This window comes from Eurytemora carolleeae, unplaced genomic scaffold (assembly GCF_000591075.1).
Source record: "Eurytemora carolleeae unplaced genomic scaffold, Eaff_2.0 scaffold818, whole genome shotgun sequence".
In the NCBI taxonomy this organism is placed as follows: domain Eukaryota; kingdom Metazoa; phylum Arthropoda; class Copepoda; order Calanoida; family Temoridae; genus Eurytemora; species Eurytemora carolleeae.
In genome coordinates this window covers 30563-50039 of record NW_019396712.1, presented here as the reverse complement: position 1 = coordinate 50039, position 19477 = coordinate 30563, and the positions used below count along the sequence as shown (strand labels likewise).

At 31.1% G+C, this 19477-nt stretch overlaps 2 protein-coding genes across 2 annotated transcripts; both read right to left on the bottom strand.

The window, feature by feature from the left end:
* Positions 1-76: 76 nt before the first annotated feature.
* On the bottom strand, positions 77-15436 carry LOC111707681 (beta-mannosidase). The gene is made up of 11 exons (XM_023480819.1): positions 15410-15436; positions 15064-15118; positions 14345-14420; positions 11017-11164; positions 9488-9592; positions 8815-8865; positions 5380-5463; positions 5158-5242; positions 2599-2694; positions 1885-1950; positions 77-203 (listed from the first exon to the last, which is right to left on the bottom strand). The coding sequence occupies exons 3-11, from the start codon at positions 14409-14411 to the stop codon at positions 141-143; spliced, it is 765 nt and encodes a 254-aa protein (XP_023336587.1). The 5' UTR covers positions 14412-14420; positions 15064-15118; positions 15410-15436; the 3' UTR covers positions 77-140.
* Positions 15437-15783: 347 nt separating this feature from the next.
* LOC111707677 (zonadhesin-like) lies at positions 15784-16332 on the bottom strand. Its single transcript, XM_023480817.1, has one exon. It carries the CDS (start codon positions 16330-16332, stop codon positions 15784-15786), a length of 549 nt encoding a protein of 182 aa, XP_023336585.1.
* Between the last annotated feature and the right edge of the window lie 3145 nt (positions 16333-19477).

The following is a 19477-nucleotide window of genomic DNA, read 5'->3' as shown; positions in this document are numbered from 1 at the left end:
CAAATTCAAAATTAAATAACACTCTTTTTAAATTTCAAATTTATAAAGGTTGAAATGTTAAAATATTGTAATAATATTCAATATCGATAGTTTATTAGCTGTTTAAAATCAAAATTATCACACAGTATTGTTTTATTTAATTAGAAGGGGTTGTATGCTCTAACTTGAAGGGACTGCTTCAGAATTTCGAGGTCAGTATACTCCTAAACATTAAACAACATTTAACTATCATTTGATCATCGTAAATTTGATGACTTTTTCTGAAAAGAATTAAATGATTGAAATATAGTTGGTCTTATACCGGAATAAAAATGTTGCTGCTCTGCTTTCTAGACATTTTTCAATCCTATTCTGACGAGGGGGGGGGGGGGAATAAATCTTGTTGTTTTTCGAGAACTCGAAAAGTATTTGAGCTATAAGAAGCTCCTGGATTGGATTTATTAGATTTCAACAATTTATCGCTCTTTTGGAAGGCCTTTATCAAAATATCACATTTTTTTATAGAAATATTGCAAAGATGCCTGTACAGGAAATTTGAACATTTTCAGCTTTACTTAAATGCAAATTTAGGTTTAGAAAAATTTTCAATATTTTTGCAGCTTTGTATTTGCTGGGTCAAGGGTTTTCAATGATGTAAAGTTTTTCGAATTTTGCGCAATTTTAATTTTTGCACATTTGTGGCTAAATAACTACATTTTGCAATAAACAGTCGGATTTTTGCAAATTAATTATTGAAGGTGCGAAAGGTGGTTCAAGAATGTTAAAGTCTGAATAATGTTAGAAGGTGGGAATGCTATATAAATAAAAGATAATTGCAGCGAAAGTTACAATCTTAAAAGGCGGTGTTACGCGACGAAATCGTCCCGTATAAACTTTTAGCCCCTGATGAGTTTGATTATACTGTGAAGCCCCTGTGGAGCCGAGAACTGGGATCTGTACTTTCTAAACATTCAAACCAGTTAAAAGTGTACGCTACCTAAACACCATATTGTTTCATGAATTTTCTCGTCAGTTAAATTTGATATTTACGGATAGTAAAACCTGTGTTATTTTTCGTAGCTAAGGCACTTTGAGGTACATATTTTTTATATATATATATACATTGGATAAAAAGAATTGATTTATGTCTCTTTGCAAGGACGAGTTTAAACCTTTTGAATGTGTTTTATTGTTTAAATCATTGGCAGAATCCTTCTTTCCTAAAAAAACTTGATTGTGACGATATAAATTGAGTTTTTACAGAGACTTTAACTTTTGAAGGATTGATATAAGGTCGAAACTTTTGAATTCTCGTCGCCATAGTGAATTTCTATTGTATTGGAAGTTTATGCTAATACCATAATTTGGATTGTGTACTATCTTTTACGTTTGTATGATTTAATAAAGTTCTAATTCGGTCAATCTTTAGATTGAACCGTGTATCCTGTAACTAGAGCACTGATTATTCTGAGACTGAGATTTGTAGAGAGGTCATAGGAGTCATGAAGTTATAGGACGTTCCAATCAACCGGAGCTACAAAATGACTAGGTTCGATATCTAAGGGTTTACCCTAGAGTTTTTATTGTCTATTAGCGGCCAGGGTTGGTCGCGAAACAGGCGGACAGGGTCTGTAATTCAAAGTTTTACTTGGTTTTACATTTATAAAATCCCAACTCGGTTTGGACTTGTGTTGTGGATTTTTAAAAGCACTCTTTAATAATCTTGAGATGGAATTTAAAGAATTTGAGCCGCGGTTTAAATCCGCCAAAACCCGGCTTAAATCTTGAAACATTTAATACAATTTTAAGTGGAACCATCCATATTTAAACCGAGGCTTAAATTTAAACCGCCGCTCAAATTCTTTAAATTCGGCCACTTGTTATAAAATATTGTAAGAATTATACCTTGGCGTAAAAAGTTATATATTTCTGAGGAGAAACCATATGAAAACCATTCTGACTAAATCTTCCCTAAACAAGTCTTAGATTCAAAAACTAATCATGCCTTTATTTCCAGCATCAAACATCATCATTATTAAAGGGAGTGTTCTAGAAATTGAAAGGGGTTACCGAAAAATAAGCGCTTTTGATCGCTACCAATCTTACTTCTATCTGTTGCGTCTATAAGGAGAAAATTGATTTAAATGACTTATACTGAAGAACGTAGCGTCCATACAAATTCAGAAAGTTGATTAGTAGCGATCAAAAGCGAGTATTTTTCGCCGTAAGCCTTTACCCCCTTTCATTTTTCGCGAACACTCCCTTTAATGTGTTCGTTATTGTTAAATTTAATAGCTTGTCTTAGCGATTACCAATACCATTGTAGTTCTACTATTCATATTTTTCTCAACTTAATTTCATTTCATTCTTTCGTTTTATTTGTTGTGCTGATTCTCATTTTTGTGTTTTTGTTTTATAGCTATTTTGCTAAACTTAGCTTTAAGTCTTTATTTGATCTTGTCCACCACTTTAATTGTTTTATACTGCTAGGGCTATTACTGTTTTTGTTAAGTGCAGAGTAAAATCAATATTAATATAAAGCCTCTCATTGAAAACAACCAGCACTAATCAGAGAAGTCCTGTATTACATATATCAATCTATTTTTATATCTATGTAACCTGTATTCCGATTGCCTCGATCCAAATGTAGAGCGCGATGTTGTCAGTGTTTACTTGAATAGTATAGCTCTCTTTATAGGGTTCATCATGTACCTCCAACATTTTAAAGATAAATTAACAATTTGTTGACATTTGTCAAATTATCAACTTGTTTAAGGAACTGTTGTAGTAAATGTCAAATTCTCAAAAATATCCTGTAAATTTTTTTCTATAATGTAAAACATATCGTTTTTTTCTCAGCTTGAAAAGTGTTTAATTCAAACAATTTTCTCCATTGCATCTGAATCTGATATCCTCTGGTCACTTTATTCAGAAATAGCATTTGAAAATAATCAGTTTTCAAAGAGAAAATGTTGTATATTTCATGCATACTTGATCAGGCAGTGTTTATACAAGGAGTACCATTGTGAATCAGACCTTCCACTTTATAGATGAAGCGTACAATACTTGAAATAAGTAACATCATATTTAGAAAAAAACTGTAAGTTTTAATACTAAAATTTGTTTTTAGCTAAATTGCATAATTAGAATTAATTTGCAAATATATGAATTATTTTTAAAAAAAATAATATTATTTTTGCAGATTTTGACAGCCTTCATATTTAAAACTTTAATTTGAGTAAAAAATTCTAAATTGTTCAATCAACTAAACCTATTTAACAAAATGCTATGGATTACTGTATAAATGGTAGAAAAGTTTCCATTTTAGGGTTTGTATACAGTTAATTTTTATCATCTCAGATCAAACATTTTAGAGGTTGTATACAGTTAATTTTTATCTCAGATCAAACATTTTAGAGGTTGTATACAGTTAATTTTTATCTCAGATCAAACATTTTAGAGGTTGTATACAGTTAATTTTTTATCTCAGATCAAACATTCTAGAGGTTGTATACAATTGATTTTTATCATCTCAGATCAAACATTTTAGGGGTTGTATACAGTTAATTTTTATCATCTCAGATCAAACATTTTAGAGGTTGTATACAGTTAATTTTTATCATCTCAGATCAAACATTTTAGGGGTTGTATACAGTTAATTTTTATCATCTCAGATCAAACATTTTAGAGGTTGTATACAGTTAATTTTTATCACAGATCAAACATTTTAGAGGTTGCATACAGTTAATTTTTATCACAGATCAAACATTTTAGAGGTTGTATACAATTAATTATTATCATCTCAGATCAAACATTTTAGAGGTTGTATACAGTTAATTTTTATCATCTCAGATCAAACATTTTAGAGGTTGTATACAATTAATTTGTATCATCTCAGATCAAACATTTTAGAGGTTGTATACAGTTAATTTTTATCATCTCAGATCAAACATTTTAGAGGTTGTATACAGTTAATTTTTATCAACTCAGATCAAACATTTTAGGGGTTGTATACAGTTAATTTTTATCATCTCGGATCAAACATTTTAGGGGTTGTATACAGTTAATTTTTATCACAGATCAAACATTTTAGGGGTTGAATACAGTTAATTTTTATCATAGATCAAACATTTTAGGGGTTGTATACAGTTAATTTTTTATCTCAGATCAAACATTTTGTGTGGAGTAATGAACTCTAAAACGCTTGATCTCGATATTAAAGCTGGGTCCGGCCCTACCACGGTATATCCAACAGGAATTGATAATATATTAATAAGATTAACAATACAAAAGTTTTGACCTCTGAGCCCAAAATCTAAAAGAGTCTCGTTGAACGAAACTCCCGAGCTTTCTTTTTGGGGTCTCGAAACTTCCGTAGATTTTAATTTAATGTTTAATTTTTGTTTAGAAATATAAAAATATTTCTAGAAATATAAAAATATTTCTAAAAAACTGGCTGACACCATTCCTGAAACCGGGTTTCCGAAACTGGGTTTCCTTACTCTGTCTTAAGTTTCGGTCTCGGACACTAAAAACTGAGACAAATTTTTTTACTTGAAATATTGACAATGAATATCATCACGAAAAAAATCCAAATTTGGAACTTAAAAAAAGGACAAATATCTGGGAAACATGTACTTTCCTTTTCAGTAGAAAGTTGGATGAAAACGTAAACACAAATATAAAATAATAGAATTATCAATAATGTATTTTTCAGAACAATAATTCTTTTCATTCGATAAAAAGATAGAAAAGTAATATATCATGAATGTTTTTCATATTATTTTTTATTTCCAGTATTTATAAATACATTTAGAACATTTTTTTAGAGATCGTTTCCAACATCGATTTAACGGCCCGGTATGTTTTTTTGCTGCATTTTTGTAATTTTTTTTATTTTTTGTTTGTTATATGTTTGATATTTATTGTTAGTTGTTTCAGGCTCCCGGTTTCTGAATTATAAAGACACAAAATAATTGATTCTTTGTGAAAAAATATGTTTCTCTAATCCCAATATATTTTTAATCCAATTTCGTTGACCTTAGATATTTTAAACTATGAATTCTGTTAAATTAAATAATCTAAGGTTGAAAATTAGCATCATCAGGTTGCAAAGATCTATCTACCTATCTATCTATCTATCTATCTATCTATCTATCTATTTATCTATCTATCTACCTGATTATCTATATAAACAAGGCTTATCCAGACAGTGGGTTTCTGTATCCCTGAAGAGAAATCTCCCTCCACCCCAACCAATCCTCTGAAGTATAGAAACTATATCTTTATGATGTGTACTTCAAAAAACTTCGATACAAAGTATTTTGGGGATAAATGGAGTTTAAGGAATTGAACTCATTTATACTCCATGATACAAGAAATATAAGAGTTTGAACCTACCTAGGAGACTCCATGATATAGTTCTCTGAAATGAATCCACCTTCAGGTTCAACTAACTCAAACACAAACATACAGTAGCTTAACCTACAAAACAAAGAAACCGAGTTATTGCCACAAACCCTGATTTTCAAATCCCTAAATCTTTGCAACCCAATGTCGTAGATATTTAAAAAAATAAATTCTTTTGGATCAAATAATGTCAGGTTGCAAAGATACAGGGATCATCACTTTATTTTTAGTTTTTGACGTGACTTTTTTATTTTTTATTTATCTGGTGGGTCAGTACTTCTGTAGTTAGTATTTCTGACTAATCCAAAAGATTTTAGACTAATCTCACTGATTGTAGACTAATCTCATTGATTGTAGATTAATCTCATTGATTGTAGACTAATCTCATTGGTTGTAGATTAATCTCACTGATTGCAGACTAATCTCATTGATTGTAGACTAATCTCATTGATTGTGGACTAATCTCATTGGTTGTAGATTAATCTCACTGATTGCAGACTAATCTTATTGATTGTAGACTAATCTCACTGATTGTAGACTAATCTCATTGATTGTAGACTAATCTCATAGATTTTAGACTAATTTCGTAGATTTCAGGCTAATCTCATAGATTTTAGACTAATCTCATAGATTTTAGACTAACCTCGTAGATTTCAGACTAATCTTATAGTTTTCAGACTAATCTCATAGACTTTAGACTAATCTCATAGATTTTAGACTAATCTCATAGATTTAGACTAATCTCATAGATTTTAGACTAATCTCATAGATTTTAGACTAATTTCGCAGATTTAGACTGTACTAATCGCATAGATTTTAAACTAATGTCGTAGGTTTTAGACAAATATCAAAGATTTTAGACAGATTTCGTAGATTTGAGACTAATCTCATAGATTTTGGACTAATTTCGTAGATTTTAGAAATATTTCATTGATGTTATACTTGTCTCATAGATTTTAGACGTGTCTTGCAGATTTTAGACATATCTTATATATTTGTACAAATCTCTTAGATTTCAAACAAAATCGTAAATTTTTTAATTATCTCACAAATTTTGGACAAAGCTTATAGATTTCAGAATAAACCATGGCTTAAAGCTTGAAGATTAAACTAGAGCATTTTAGTTCTAAAGTCTTTTTGAGCATAGAAAAAAACTTTTGGAGCATAGATAAACTTATGAAGCATAGAATAAACTTTTGGATCACAGACTAAACTTTTGGAGCATTGATAAACTTTTAAAGCATAGAATAAACTTTTGGAGCGAAAAACAAACTTTTATAGCATAGACTTAACTTTTCGAGCATAAACTAAACTTTTGGAGCGTAAAATATACTTTTGTGGCATAGACTAAACTTTTTGAGCGTAAAATAAACTTTTGAAGCATAGACTAAACTTTTAAAGGAGTTGAACACTTGTCAAAAATTATACCTTTCTGCTGACTGAAACAAATGGTGAAATATTACTTACGACTTTACGCTCTTATTTAAAAAAATTGTTCACCATAAAAATGTTTCATTGGTATCAAATGAATTCTGAAGTTTTTCTCGACAATACTGTACTTTCAGTTCAACAAATATGTCTAGCCGATCTCTTCCATTAAAACATCATGTTGCAAAGGAATTACAAAAGTTTGTGGCAAAGACTCAGTTTCTTTTGAATGTTTACTCTTTCAGGTTGCAAAGGTATAGGATTAGAAAGTTAGAGATTGTGTTTACATGATCAATTTCTTTTACACTGATATTACGATCAAATTCATAGATAAGATCTATTCATTGGAAACCATTGATGCAGGCAATGAAGTTTAAAATTAGCTTTTACATCAGAAATTTTATACTTTTTCTTAAAATACAATATTTCTTTTAAATCTATATTTCTTCAAATAACATTTTTAAATGATTTGAATTGGAAAAAAATTTAAATCTACTTGGAACCATATATTTAAATCTTTTGAAGATATATGGTTTAAAGGGAAAGGACTTATTCAATTCAAATCCAGAAAAATATAAATAAACGCTAAACCTGAAAAGATCCATTTTTAATATTGATTAAATTCTTGATAATCGATAAATTTATGTCCACTAGGCTTTTAAGGTGCTTCACACCCATTCTATTTTTCAACTTTTAACTGTGGATCTATCTGTGAGCATCTTCCATTTGTAGAATATAAAAAAGTTCACGGATTTGATAATATTTTTTCGCACATTTTCAAAATTTTACAAAATTCAAAAACGTTTGGCTGCAGAATATGTAAATTTTAGCATCCACATAAACCTTCCCTTGGTAAACTCCCACAAAAAAAGTTGGGCCCGATCGGTTAAGCAGTTGTGGTGGCTTTCATTGGATACAAACAAACAAACAAAGTGAATAAATACTAAAGTGGAACAGACTAAGGCAACGACGACAGGTTGGGCCATAAGGTTCTATTTGGTTTGGAAATAATTAAACGAAAAGTTTTCTTTTGGAAAGTAAAGACTAGAAAAAATAAACTAAAGACCCATGTAAATGTCGTCTTCAGTTAGAACTTCGATATTTTCATAAATAAAAATCTAAAAATTTTGTATTTTTTTATGTAGTTTATGTGTAAATACTATACAGTCGCTTAATCAATAAATTGATTTTGCCTGGCACTTTTAATTTTGCACCCCCCCCCCCCCCCCTTATAAGAAAAAGAAATGTAAGCCCTTCCTGGGAAAAAAAACCCTGAATATCCCTCTCTCAATATCTTTTCCTACAGGGTGTCCCACGAAACATGACAGTTGGTGAATAGTTTAGAATGTCTTTGTTAAGTTGTTTGATACAGAGTGTCCCAAAAAACATGGGAATTCAGTGGCGAATTCGATATCGTTTTTTTTTTGAATTAATATTGTAATACCTAATTTCAAAAGTCATAATATTATTATGTCTGCTAGAGTTTATTTTATGAAAATGGTAAAAGACTGCAAAGATGTGTAAATAATGGCTCCGCAAGATGAACAGAGAAGACGGACAAGTTTACTCTGTTTGTTTACTGCAATTTTTTTGGTTTACTAAGTACCAATTTACATATATATATGTTTTATTTCATTATTTTTAAATACTTGGGACATAAAATGTCGTCATCCAACTATGAGTTTGGTCCACTTTAGTATTTAATCACAAGCACTAACACCCAGACACAAGCAGTATATACAGATGCGCAGGAAGAAATGATATTTTGAATTATATGATTTAGCAATCATATCAATAAATGTTGTCACCATCAAATTATAAGATTTAGCAATCATATCAATAAATGTTGTCACCATCAAATTATATGATTTAGCAATCATATCAATAAATGTTGTCACCATCAAATTATAAGATTTAGCAATCATATCAATAAATGTTGTCACCATCAAATTATTTCGGTTAGACATCGACTAAATCGGCCTAAAACCTGCTTTATACCTGTATGCGTCTAGAGATCCAGATCTACAGTCGCCATTTTCCAATAATTCCCTGAAAACAGAAAAAAAAATGTCGGATAAAAACAATAATTACTTAAAGAATAAATTTTATCTAAATTGGCAAAAAAGTTTTAATAAACGAATTGTAAGATTTAGATTTTTTAAACTAATGAATATTAATAATGCTTGTAAAAAAAACTGTTGTTTTTTACTGCTTAAGTTTTAAACTTATTGACGATTAAAAAAATATATTTAAGTCTTTTTAAAAAAAGATAAATGCTGTGATGAATAATTCTAAGTAAGGGCATTTTTTGAATGCAAACATTTTTTTTTTCTCCGTCAATTGTTCAAAATTAAGGATAAGTGCGATATTCTTCCATTAAACCAAAGTACATTCTGCATCAGTTAGGAATTCTGCAAGTTATCTAGCATATCTTCATATCCCTGGAGAGCTGTTGATATAAAAACTACAAGTTCATAATTGTGCAAAAAGAACTATTTTTGTTATTGGAGTGTGCTAGTATAGTATTAACAAAAAAGGTACGAAAGANGGGGGGGCACGTTATTTTAAATATGAAAATCCTAGAATATAATTTTGAAATTACTTATGATAGGATCGAGACTTTTTTCCTGATGTTTTTAAAAATCCCCTCTTGCTATAAACTATGAATAACCTGAGTGGAACTGAAGCAACAACTGAAGATCCTTCAACTGAGCAAACCTGTCCTAGCTCTAGGTCTACACTATAGCTAGGAGCAAACCCGTTCCATTTATAAACTCTAGAAACAATCAAAAAGCGACTGAAATTCTCACTTTTTCAGCGTTGGCACAGGCTTAGTTGTGTTACTTTTTCAGAAAATGGAGAATTACAATTATTGAACAATCCCTTTAAAACTAATATTCAAATCATGCTTCCCAAATGTGCAATTTCCCGGTAAATGGGCTGAGCGCTGCAGCTATGACAGACTTGGGAAGTTGCCACTTGGGAAAATACCCTTGGGAAGTTGACACTTGGGAAAGTACCACACATCCTACAGAGTAAACAATTTTGGCAAGCTTTATCCAGTAAAGGAACTGCCATTAAGTAGCACTCCGTTTATATAATTGCATATCTGATTCACTATGTAGTTTTATCTAATTAAGTATGCATAAAATATTCTTCATCCTCTCTTTTAACCCTAAAGGCTGGGGGGTCTAAATCTATGAATTGCCTGTGGGGGCGTTTGGTGCCCCCCCCCCCCCTAGAAATATGCCTTAGAATAGGTAAAGGGTTGAAATGCATGTTCATAACCCAATTTTTCATGGCCAGCTCAAAGAAAAAAAAAATAAGATCGATAACTTTAATAGTTTGGTTTCTAGGGACGGTGGAAAAAAGGCCTAAAAAAGGGTAAAAAAAGTGAGAAAAAAAATATTTTTTTTTGGTTTTAAACAAATATCAAAGTGTGACACATGTTTCTACGTGCAGTTTTCAAGAGCTTTTCAAAAATATAGTTTTATAGATCTGTAGCTTTAGTTACGGGCTATTTAATTTTTTTCTTTTCACAGACCGGACTTTTTTCCGCCGTGCACCCTACCCTGTAAATTAAAAAAAAAATATGTTTTTAACAAAAAAAGCATTTAAATAACTATTCATCAAAAGTCACAACATTTCACGGTGATACTGTCAAAAATGAGAGTGCTAGGACAAAAAATACAGGGGGGCACCACACCCCCCCTCCCCCAAAATGTTTAGGGGGTTTACATTGATTATTTTCCACTGGTAATTCAATAGAAGTTTCTGTGAAAGGTAACTTGCGCCATTCTGGTTTAGAAACTATGAGGAAATTGTCAGCAATTAACACTTTTAAGATATTCATCATCACCTCCTAGAAAATTGATTATTTTCAATTGTATCAATAAGCGATTCTCTTGAAAATTAAAACTGTGCATTTCTGCTTCAGAAACAATGGGGGAAATTTTCATAATTTAAGCCTTTTTAAGCAATAAAAACCCTGCTCTTTAAGGGTTAAGATGTAAATATCACGGATTCAAAAGTGTTTTGAATTTGTTTAAAAAATTGGAAAAAGTAGATATATATAATATAAAAGTATATATATATATATATAAAAGTCAATATATATATATATATATATAAAAGTAGATATATGTATATATGTAGATATATATATATAAGTAGATATATATTGATTAGTTGATTGATTCCCTGATATGTAACACATGTTCCTTGCTATTCATCTCATCACAAACTACATGAATGTTGATGAAGTCCCCCTGTAAGACCGGGGAGATGAGGGTGGGAGAGAAGAAGTTAACAGCGTAGTAATGAGACATCTTCCATTTCCCTCCATACTCTGCAGTTAAACCAACTTCAGGAGCTGAAAATACAGAGTTACCCACAAAGAATGAGACTTCAGAGACGACTGTACTGAACAAATATCTGTTTGTTTCCATATATTAATGGGGCCCTGCAATGGTAAGCTATAGTTATTAAATATTTGTCAAATCATTAATTAGCTGATAAAATTTTTTATTTAAGATAGAAGTTTCAGGTCGTGTTGTAAAGTCTCATCCAATTTGGGTAACCCTGTACATTGTTTTTAATGAAACCAATTCCTGTTCTTGCTGTGTCTGTTCCAAAAATTAATGACTGAACACTCAACTCTGAGTACGCAAACCAAAACATGGATTAAACTCCAATTAAAAGTCTAAAGTAAACCAAAATATTATTATTTTTATAAAGATCTGATTGGTTGAAGTTAAAAAACACGAAACTCTCATTGGATTAAAACCATCATAGAAATCCAAAAGATTATCGGATTTGTACTTTCTAAAGGATTAACAGTCCAAAAATTCCCACCTAAAAACCGTTGTCCCAGTTCGTCTCACCTTTCTTTAACTCTTAAAATAATACAAACACACCTTTTTTGATGCAGCTCATTTAATCTTTAGTGTATACAGAATAAGCAAAAGAATTGACATGAAATATCCTAAATGTTGATCATAACATAACAAAACAAGATAAAACATAACATAATATAACACAGCATAACATAACATAACATAACATAACATAAAATAACATAACATAACATAACATAACATAACATAACATAACATGACATATACATAACATAATATAGAATAACATAACATAACATAACATAACATAAAATAACATAACATAACATAGCGTAACATAGCAGGACCAAGGAATATATATTTTATAAAGTAAAAATCTGGTATAAAATGAATCCTAAAAATTTTCTCTACAACACTGCACTTTCAACTCAACTACCATGTCTTTTGAAGTTGTCGGTCTCTCCCTTTGAATTAAATTCCACTTTAGATTTATTTGTTTTCATTTTCAATCTTAACTGAGTCTCTTATTGAAGGGCTACTAAAGGACAAAAATGACCTTCCTTGCAAAGAATGCCTGATTCACCATGGTACCATTGAAAGTTGATCAAGTATGAACGATACATCCATGGTTTTCTTTATTAAATATGTTCATTTGCATTTATGGTGTCTCGTGCAAAAAGTCACTCGCGAATTTCTTGCTGAAAAGAAACAATGGAGAAAATATCAAAATAAAACATTTGTAAACCAAACAAACCATTGTAAATTGGCATTTCTTTCTTTGCATGGAGGGTCACATTCCTCTCTTTGGATGGAGGGTCACATTCCTCTCTTTGCATGGAGGGTCACATTCCTCTCTTTGCATGGAGGGTCACATTCCTCTCTTTCCATGGAGGATCACATTGCTCTCTTTCCATGGAGGATCACATTCCTCTCTTTGGATGGAGGGTCACATTCCTCTCTTTGCATGGAGGGTCACATTCCTCTCTTTGGATGGAGGGTCACATTCCTCTCTTTGGACGGAGAGTCACATTCCTCTCTTTGCATGGAGGGTCACATTCCTCTCTTTGGACGGAGGGTCACATTCCTCTCTTTGCATGGAGGGTCACATTCCTCTCTTTCCATGGAGGGTCACATTCCTCTCTTTGCATGGAGGGTCACATTCCTCTCTTTGCATGGAACGTCACTTGAAATTAAGCTTACAGTCCCTTTCAGTAAAATTTGTATCAAAGCAATCACGTGATGTATTAAGGCTATTTATTTTCTACATCTCATGAGTCCTGCACATTTTATTTCATTTTATTGTATTGAAAGCCAAAGTATTTTTGTATATGCAAAAAGTTTAAAATTTTTTTTACTCGTGGTGTCTAATCAAGTAAAGTGGTCTCTATATCCCAGATATTCAAGATATCAGCGGATTCAACTTTTTACTCCATTCTATTCGAAAATACTAAACTTTAGGTTTAGTCTCAGTAATGCAAATATGGTAAATTTAGAAAAGAATACAAATATACACATTTTCAAACTTTGTTCTGCAATGCCTTTGGGTACTTACTTTCAGGAACTTCTAGTATCAAAGCAAATATGATAAATAAACAAAGTTGAAAAAGAAATAGAATGATAAAAATTTAACTTTGTTTTATTTATATATCATCTAGATTCACAAGGCTAAACTGAAGAAAAAAAACTTTGCAAAAATGATGATTCCAACTACTGTTATAATAAATTTTCAAACTCAAGTTTTCTTAATCTTTGCAACCTGATTGTGTAAACGTTTGATATTTCAAACTATTATTTCATCTAGCAGAATTTATAGCTGTAAAAATCTATGGTCTACGATATTGGGCTGCAAAGGTAATTAGAAAGTCTGAATTTGTGGAAAAGACTCAATTCTTTTGATAAACCATAAATAATGATCATGATTAATAATAATGATCTAATATTTTGAAAATATTTCAAATGCATTTGTTATTTTTAACAAATATTTTCGTCCAAAGTTAGTTTGGAGCTAATTTAAAAGTTTGTTTTGTTTTGTTTGTTTGTGCAGAAAAGTGAGAAAACATCTTTTAACTTTTTAATAAATACTTATTATATTTGGAGAGATTTTAAACTTTTTCTATCTTTTCCTTACTTCCTTTGTTATTGACCTACATCTGTCAGAGTTCAAGGAATTTTGTGTACTTTCTTTCATTAATTAAAGGGACTGTTTGCGTAGTTTCAAGTGAACCTTCATGCAATGTCAGATTCACAGCGCGCCCTTTTAAAGGGAATTATGACGAAATTTTAGTGGCCTTATTAAAGAATAGTGACTTCTCTAACGATTTCAAAGTATGAAAACGCAAAATCATGCGTCAGCGTAAACATCATTTCGCGCAAAATTACGCTATTCCGCTTATGCATAATATGCAGTTTGATATTTACGGAGTAAACTAAATTATTCATAAAAATTTAAAATTCTAATAAAAAGTTGGATAAAAGTAGATTTTAAAATATGGTTGATTATTTTAGGAAAAGATTTAAAAATTACATTTATAAAAATTTACTTGTTTTTTTGTTCTTTGTGATAGTCGGATCATTCCAAAAAGTCCGAGAATCCTCATGATTGATTTAAAATGAGGCGGTATAAAAATCCCGTAATTAAATTAAGGTTTAATAAACTGTTTCTGAAGGTTTCCCTAAAGATGTCCATGAAGCTCCAGGCCAAATATCATTAAGCTGCCAATACAGTGCTCCCATAGTCATTCCTTCGCCCTTTAGAATTAATACAGTATAAAGATATTAGTGCTAATGATATCATTAAAAATACTGATAATGGTAGTAAAATTAGTAAAAATAATACAGTGAGAACCAGAAAACTGTGTAATAGGAAGACGACATTTAGACTAAAGTTCTGAGTTTACATGAACCTAAAACACAGCCGTTGTACACTGTACACTAAACAGACCCTTTTCACTTAATAAGTGATCATAATAAGTTACTAGTAAAACTATTAGATTTTTAACCCCATCAGATACAATTCTCAATTTTATACAGGGTGTCCCAATAAACATGGGAATTCAGTGACGAATTAGATATCGTCTTTTTAAAAAATTATTTGATTTGGTATAGTGATTCCTTCTAAGAAAGCTGTAATCGTCTGCTTTGTTTACAATTTGTTTGTTTATGGTTTGTTTTGAAATCAGGTATTACAATGCTAATTCTGAACAAAGACGATATCGAATTAGTCACTGAATTCTCATGTTTATTAGGACACCCTTTATCATCTTCATAGTATACCGTTTTCTGAGTTACACTGTAAAATTAACTTTTTTTTCACATTAATCAAGAAAAAAAATTATTGCAGATGAAGAAAAAGAGTTAAAAAGAGAAAATTTAAAAAAATAAAAATTCTTACTTTAATGTTAATTTGACTTCTGTGTCTTCTGTAATGTTCAGATTCTGTTTTCAAACTAAATAATAAAATCATAGCTTAGCATCATCAGCTCATTTTGAGGAAAATTATTAATTTTGGTAAAGTAAGGGTCAATATGTGTTGGAAATGGAAATCGGAGAAAAAAAAATATTTTCTCATATTTTTTTTAATGACATCTTAAAAATTTGAAAAAACTATTTTCTTTGTCGCTTAGTTTAGCCGGGTAATGTAAAGGTATAATCACCTGAATGCTTGGTATAGTTGGGCAATGTAAAGGTATAATCACCTGAATGCTTGGTATAGCTGGGCAATGTAAAGGTATAATCACCTGACCGCTTGGTATAGCTGGGCAATGTAAAGGTCTAATCACCTGACCGCTTAGTTTAGCCAAGTAATGTAAAGGTCTAATCACCTGACTGCTTGGTATAGTTGGGTAATGTAAAGGTCTAATCACCTGACCGCTTAGTTTAGCCGGGTAATGTAAAGGTATAATCACCTGAATGCTTGGTATAGTTGGGTAATGTAAAGGTATAATCACCTGACTGCTTGGTATAGCTGGGCAATGTAAAGGTCTAATCACCTGACTGCTTGGTATAGTTGGGTAATGTAAAGGTCTAATCACCTGACCGCTTGGTTTAGACGGGCAATGTAAAGGTATTATCACCTGAATGCTTGGTATAGCTGGGCAATGTAAAGGTCTAATCACCTGACTGCTTGGTATAGTTGGGCATGTAAAGGTCTAATCACCTGACGGCTTGGTATAGCTGGGCAATGTAAAGGTCTAATCACCTGACCGCTTAGTTTAGACGGGTAATGTAAAGGTATAATCACCTGACTGCTTGGTATAGTTGGGCAATGTAAAGGTATAATCACCTGAATGCTTGGTATAGTTGGGCAATGTAAAGGTCTAATCACCTGACCGCTTAGTTTAGACGGGTAATGTAAAGGTATAATCACCTGACCGCTTGGTATAGCTGGGCAATGTAAAGGTATAATCACTTGAATGCTTGGTATAGCTGGGCAATGTAAAGGTATAATCACCTGACCATTTGGTATAGTTGGGCAATGTAAAGGTATAATCACCTGACCATTTGGTATAGCTGGGCAATGTAAAGGTATAATCACCTCACCGCTTGGTATAGTTGGGAAATGTAAAGGTATAATAACTTGACCATTTGGTATAGCTGGGCAATGTAAAGGTATAATCACCTGACTGCTTGGTATAGCTGGGCAAGGTAAAGGTATAATCATCTGACCACTTGGTATAGCTGGGCAAGTTAAAGGTATAATCACCTGACCGCTTGGTATAGCTGGGCAATGTAAAGGTATAATCACCTGACCGCTTGGTATAGCTGGGCAAGGTAAAGTCTAATCACCTGACCGCTTGGTATAGCTGGGCAAGGTAAAGGAATTCCTGAAGACCAGTTTCAGTATCCAAACTTTCCAGATCAATAAACAGGTTCAAGTTTATCTTAAGAAACAAACATACTTTTATACCACAATTTTGGATCTTTTACATCAGTTTATGATGTTTCTAATGTTATTCCGGAACTGTGTTCGGAAATTTCCAAAATGTTATTACGGAAATTATTCCTAACTGGTTTTTCTCATAAAGTTCTGGAATTCCGGAAATGTCCAGTTTACGGAAAAATCACTCTGGAATTATTTCTGAATCCAAACGAGGAAACGGGAAAAATCCGGATCATATCTGTGCATAACCATATTTCCTTCCGAAACCTGTGATGGTCATACCCTGCAGGGCTAATTTTAATTAAAGGATTAAGATTAACGTTAATCCACACATAAAGTTCGGACCTCAGGGGTACAACAAATGTAAATTATAAGATCTTAAACTGTACTTCTAAAACAAGAAGGGACAGACTATGAAGGTTATGAATTTATTGTTAATCTTTAGCAAAAACCTGGAAATGTAAATAGCAAAAACCTGAAAATGTAAAAAAGATATTTATGATCAAATGAAAAATTTTATTTATTTGGCCCAAACATAATCTTCGATTTTGATGCTTAATTAATCTTCTTAAAACATTGCAATTTTCAAAAAAAAAGTCTAATAATATTAATTATTAATATTAATCAATCGTTTAACATCTTAAAAAAGTTATATTTTGATGTTTTTAACTTTCAGGTTTAAAATAAAAAAATCTTTTTCACATTTTTAAATCCAATTGTATTCTATTGTGAACTCAGCAACATAAAGCTTTAACAAAAAAGAACAGTATTTTCATTATTTTCATTATTTTCATTATTTTCATTATTTTCATCAACTAATTTAGAAGAAATAGAAATCTTTTTATTTCTTTTTTCTTTTAACATTTTCTATCTTTAATATTTTTAGGCTTTATATTTCATATTTTGCAATTTTCAAGTCAGGCGAAAATCTAGATTAATATAAAAGATGAATTTGCATTAATTTATAAAATTTAGACTTTTACTTAGAATATTGTTTTAACAATTATTCTACGCAAAGTATAAATGCTTTTTAAACATTTGAATTTTTCTTTAATTTAACTTTTCTAAAAGAAATTCCAATCCAAGGATATAAACAAAAGTACACATATTTACATATATTGTAGAATAACTTTAAGTTTCATAAACAAATCACAAAAATGTTGTTCTTTCATTGAACATGAAATTTTTAAAGATAGAAATATCTTCTTGCCTTTTAGTATACAGTGATACTAGAAAACAATGGAATAGTAAGACGACATATTAGCAATTTGATGTTGTTAATAAGAAAATACATTTACTAGACACTTATTAAATTACTAATTTAGTGAAATTGGTCTGTATACACTGCACAATTCCCGTGTCTTATGCTCATTGAAGTTTTTAAAGTTATAACTTGATAAAAAGTCGTCTTCTTATTTCAAAGATTTCGGGTTATCACAGTTTCTGAGAATTAAAGATTATTAATTGGGCATGTATAGCTCTTTAAATGGTGGGTCACTTTAGATTACGTAGAAAATTCCTTCAAAGGGAGTGACCGGCTATGTACGGTAGTTGAACTGAGTATGCAGTATGTGGAAAACTTCTTTCGGATTCATTGGAGACATATTAAACTTTTTAACCCTATCCCCGCTGGGGTACTTGAAAACCAGGATACGCTGGGGGGGGGTCAATTTGACCCCCCCTCTAAATCCCATGTTTTATGTCCAAATATGACAAATGATACATCATTAGAAAGCTCTTGTGCTCTACTTTTAGAATCTGCAAAAAAATTTGCAAATTTGCGAAAATTGAATTTTTTATCGCAAAATCCAGTTATATAGTAAAAATGTTTGCAAAAAAAAAGTTGTCCAAAAAATGACAAATTATACATTTTTGAAAAGCCCTTGACCATGCCATTTCAAATATGCAAAAATTTTTGCAAAATTTTAAATAACCTGATTTTTAATCAAGAAAAACTAAAAATGTGCAAATTTTCTTTGACAGGTTGTTTGCAAAAAATTTGCAATTATTTTTTCGCAAAACTTGGGCAATCCGTTTCCTTATGTCATAGGCTTTCTAAAAAGCTAAATTTTATCAAAATCTGACAAGTGAAAGTGGGTCAAAACAAAGATTTAGTTTGCTACAGGCAAAAGCAGTCATTCAGGCAGTGTGCCTGAGGACTCAGGCAGTTAGTATTAAAGCCCGGTTTTAGGCCTAAAGGGAGGGCTTTGGGTATGTAAGAAAAGTCAGAAAATTTCAACAGCCTCAGACCAATACTTTTGAGTTATGTAAAAAAAACTACAGGGGGGGGTCAAATTGACCCCCCCCCAGCGGGAATAGGGTTAAAGATCTGTAGATCCTGAGTTTGAGCGCAAATTCGACGTTCGATACTCCTACTTTGCGGGCGGATAAGTTTTCAGAATTAGTTTTTTTAAATTATTTAATAACGAGACATAAAATGTAAAAAAAGTTCTACAATAAACTACTGACGTCATGTATAGGAACAGGTTGAGAAAATAAAAATTAATCTTATCATCGAAAACAAGTAATCTTGTTCAATTATTAGTTTCTATTTTCTCAATGTTCTAGTTTCTCATTATTCACAAAGATTTTCGCATATTTTCTAGAATTATTATTGAAAAGACGACATTTGAAGAATTTGAAGAAATCTGTGAATAAATTCAAAAAAGATAAGAAATTCATTATAAAAATGAAAACGAAATAATCGATTTTAGCATCGATTTCTTGTAAGAAATATATTCCTAGCTGTCTAATTAGATTACTGTATAATTTTCACTTTATTTTTCGTCGTCGTTATTTAGTAATTTAAAAAAAACAAATTCTGAAAACGTATCCACTCCCAGTTCAACTACCTTACATAGCCAGTCCCTCCCTTCAATAGAAATTGTAATAACCTACTTCAGATGAATACCCAAATTTTGGGGAT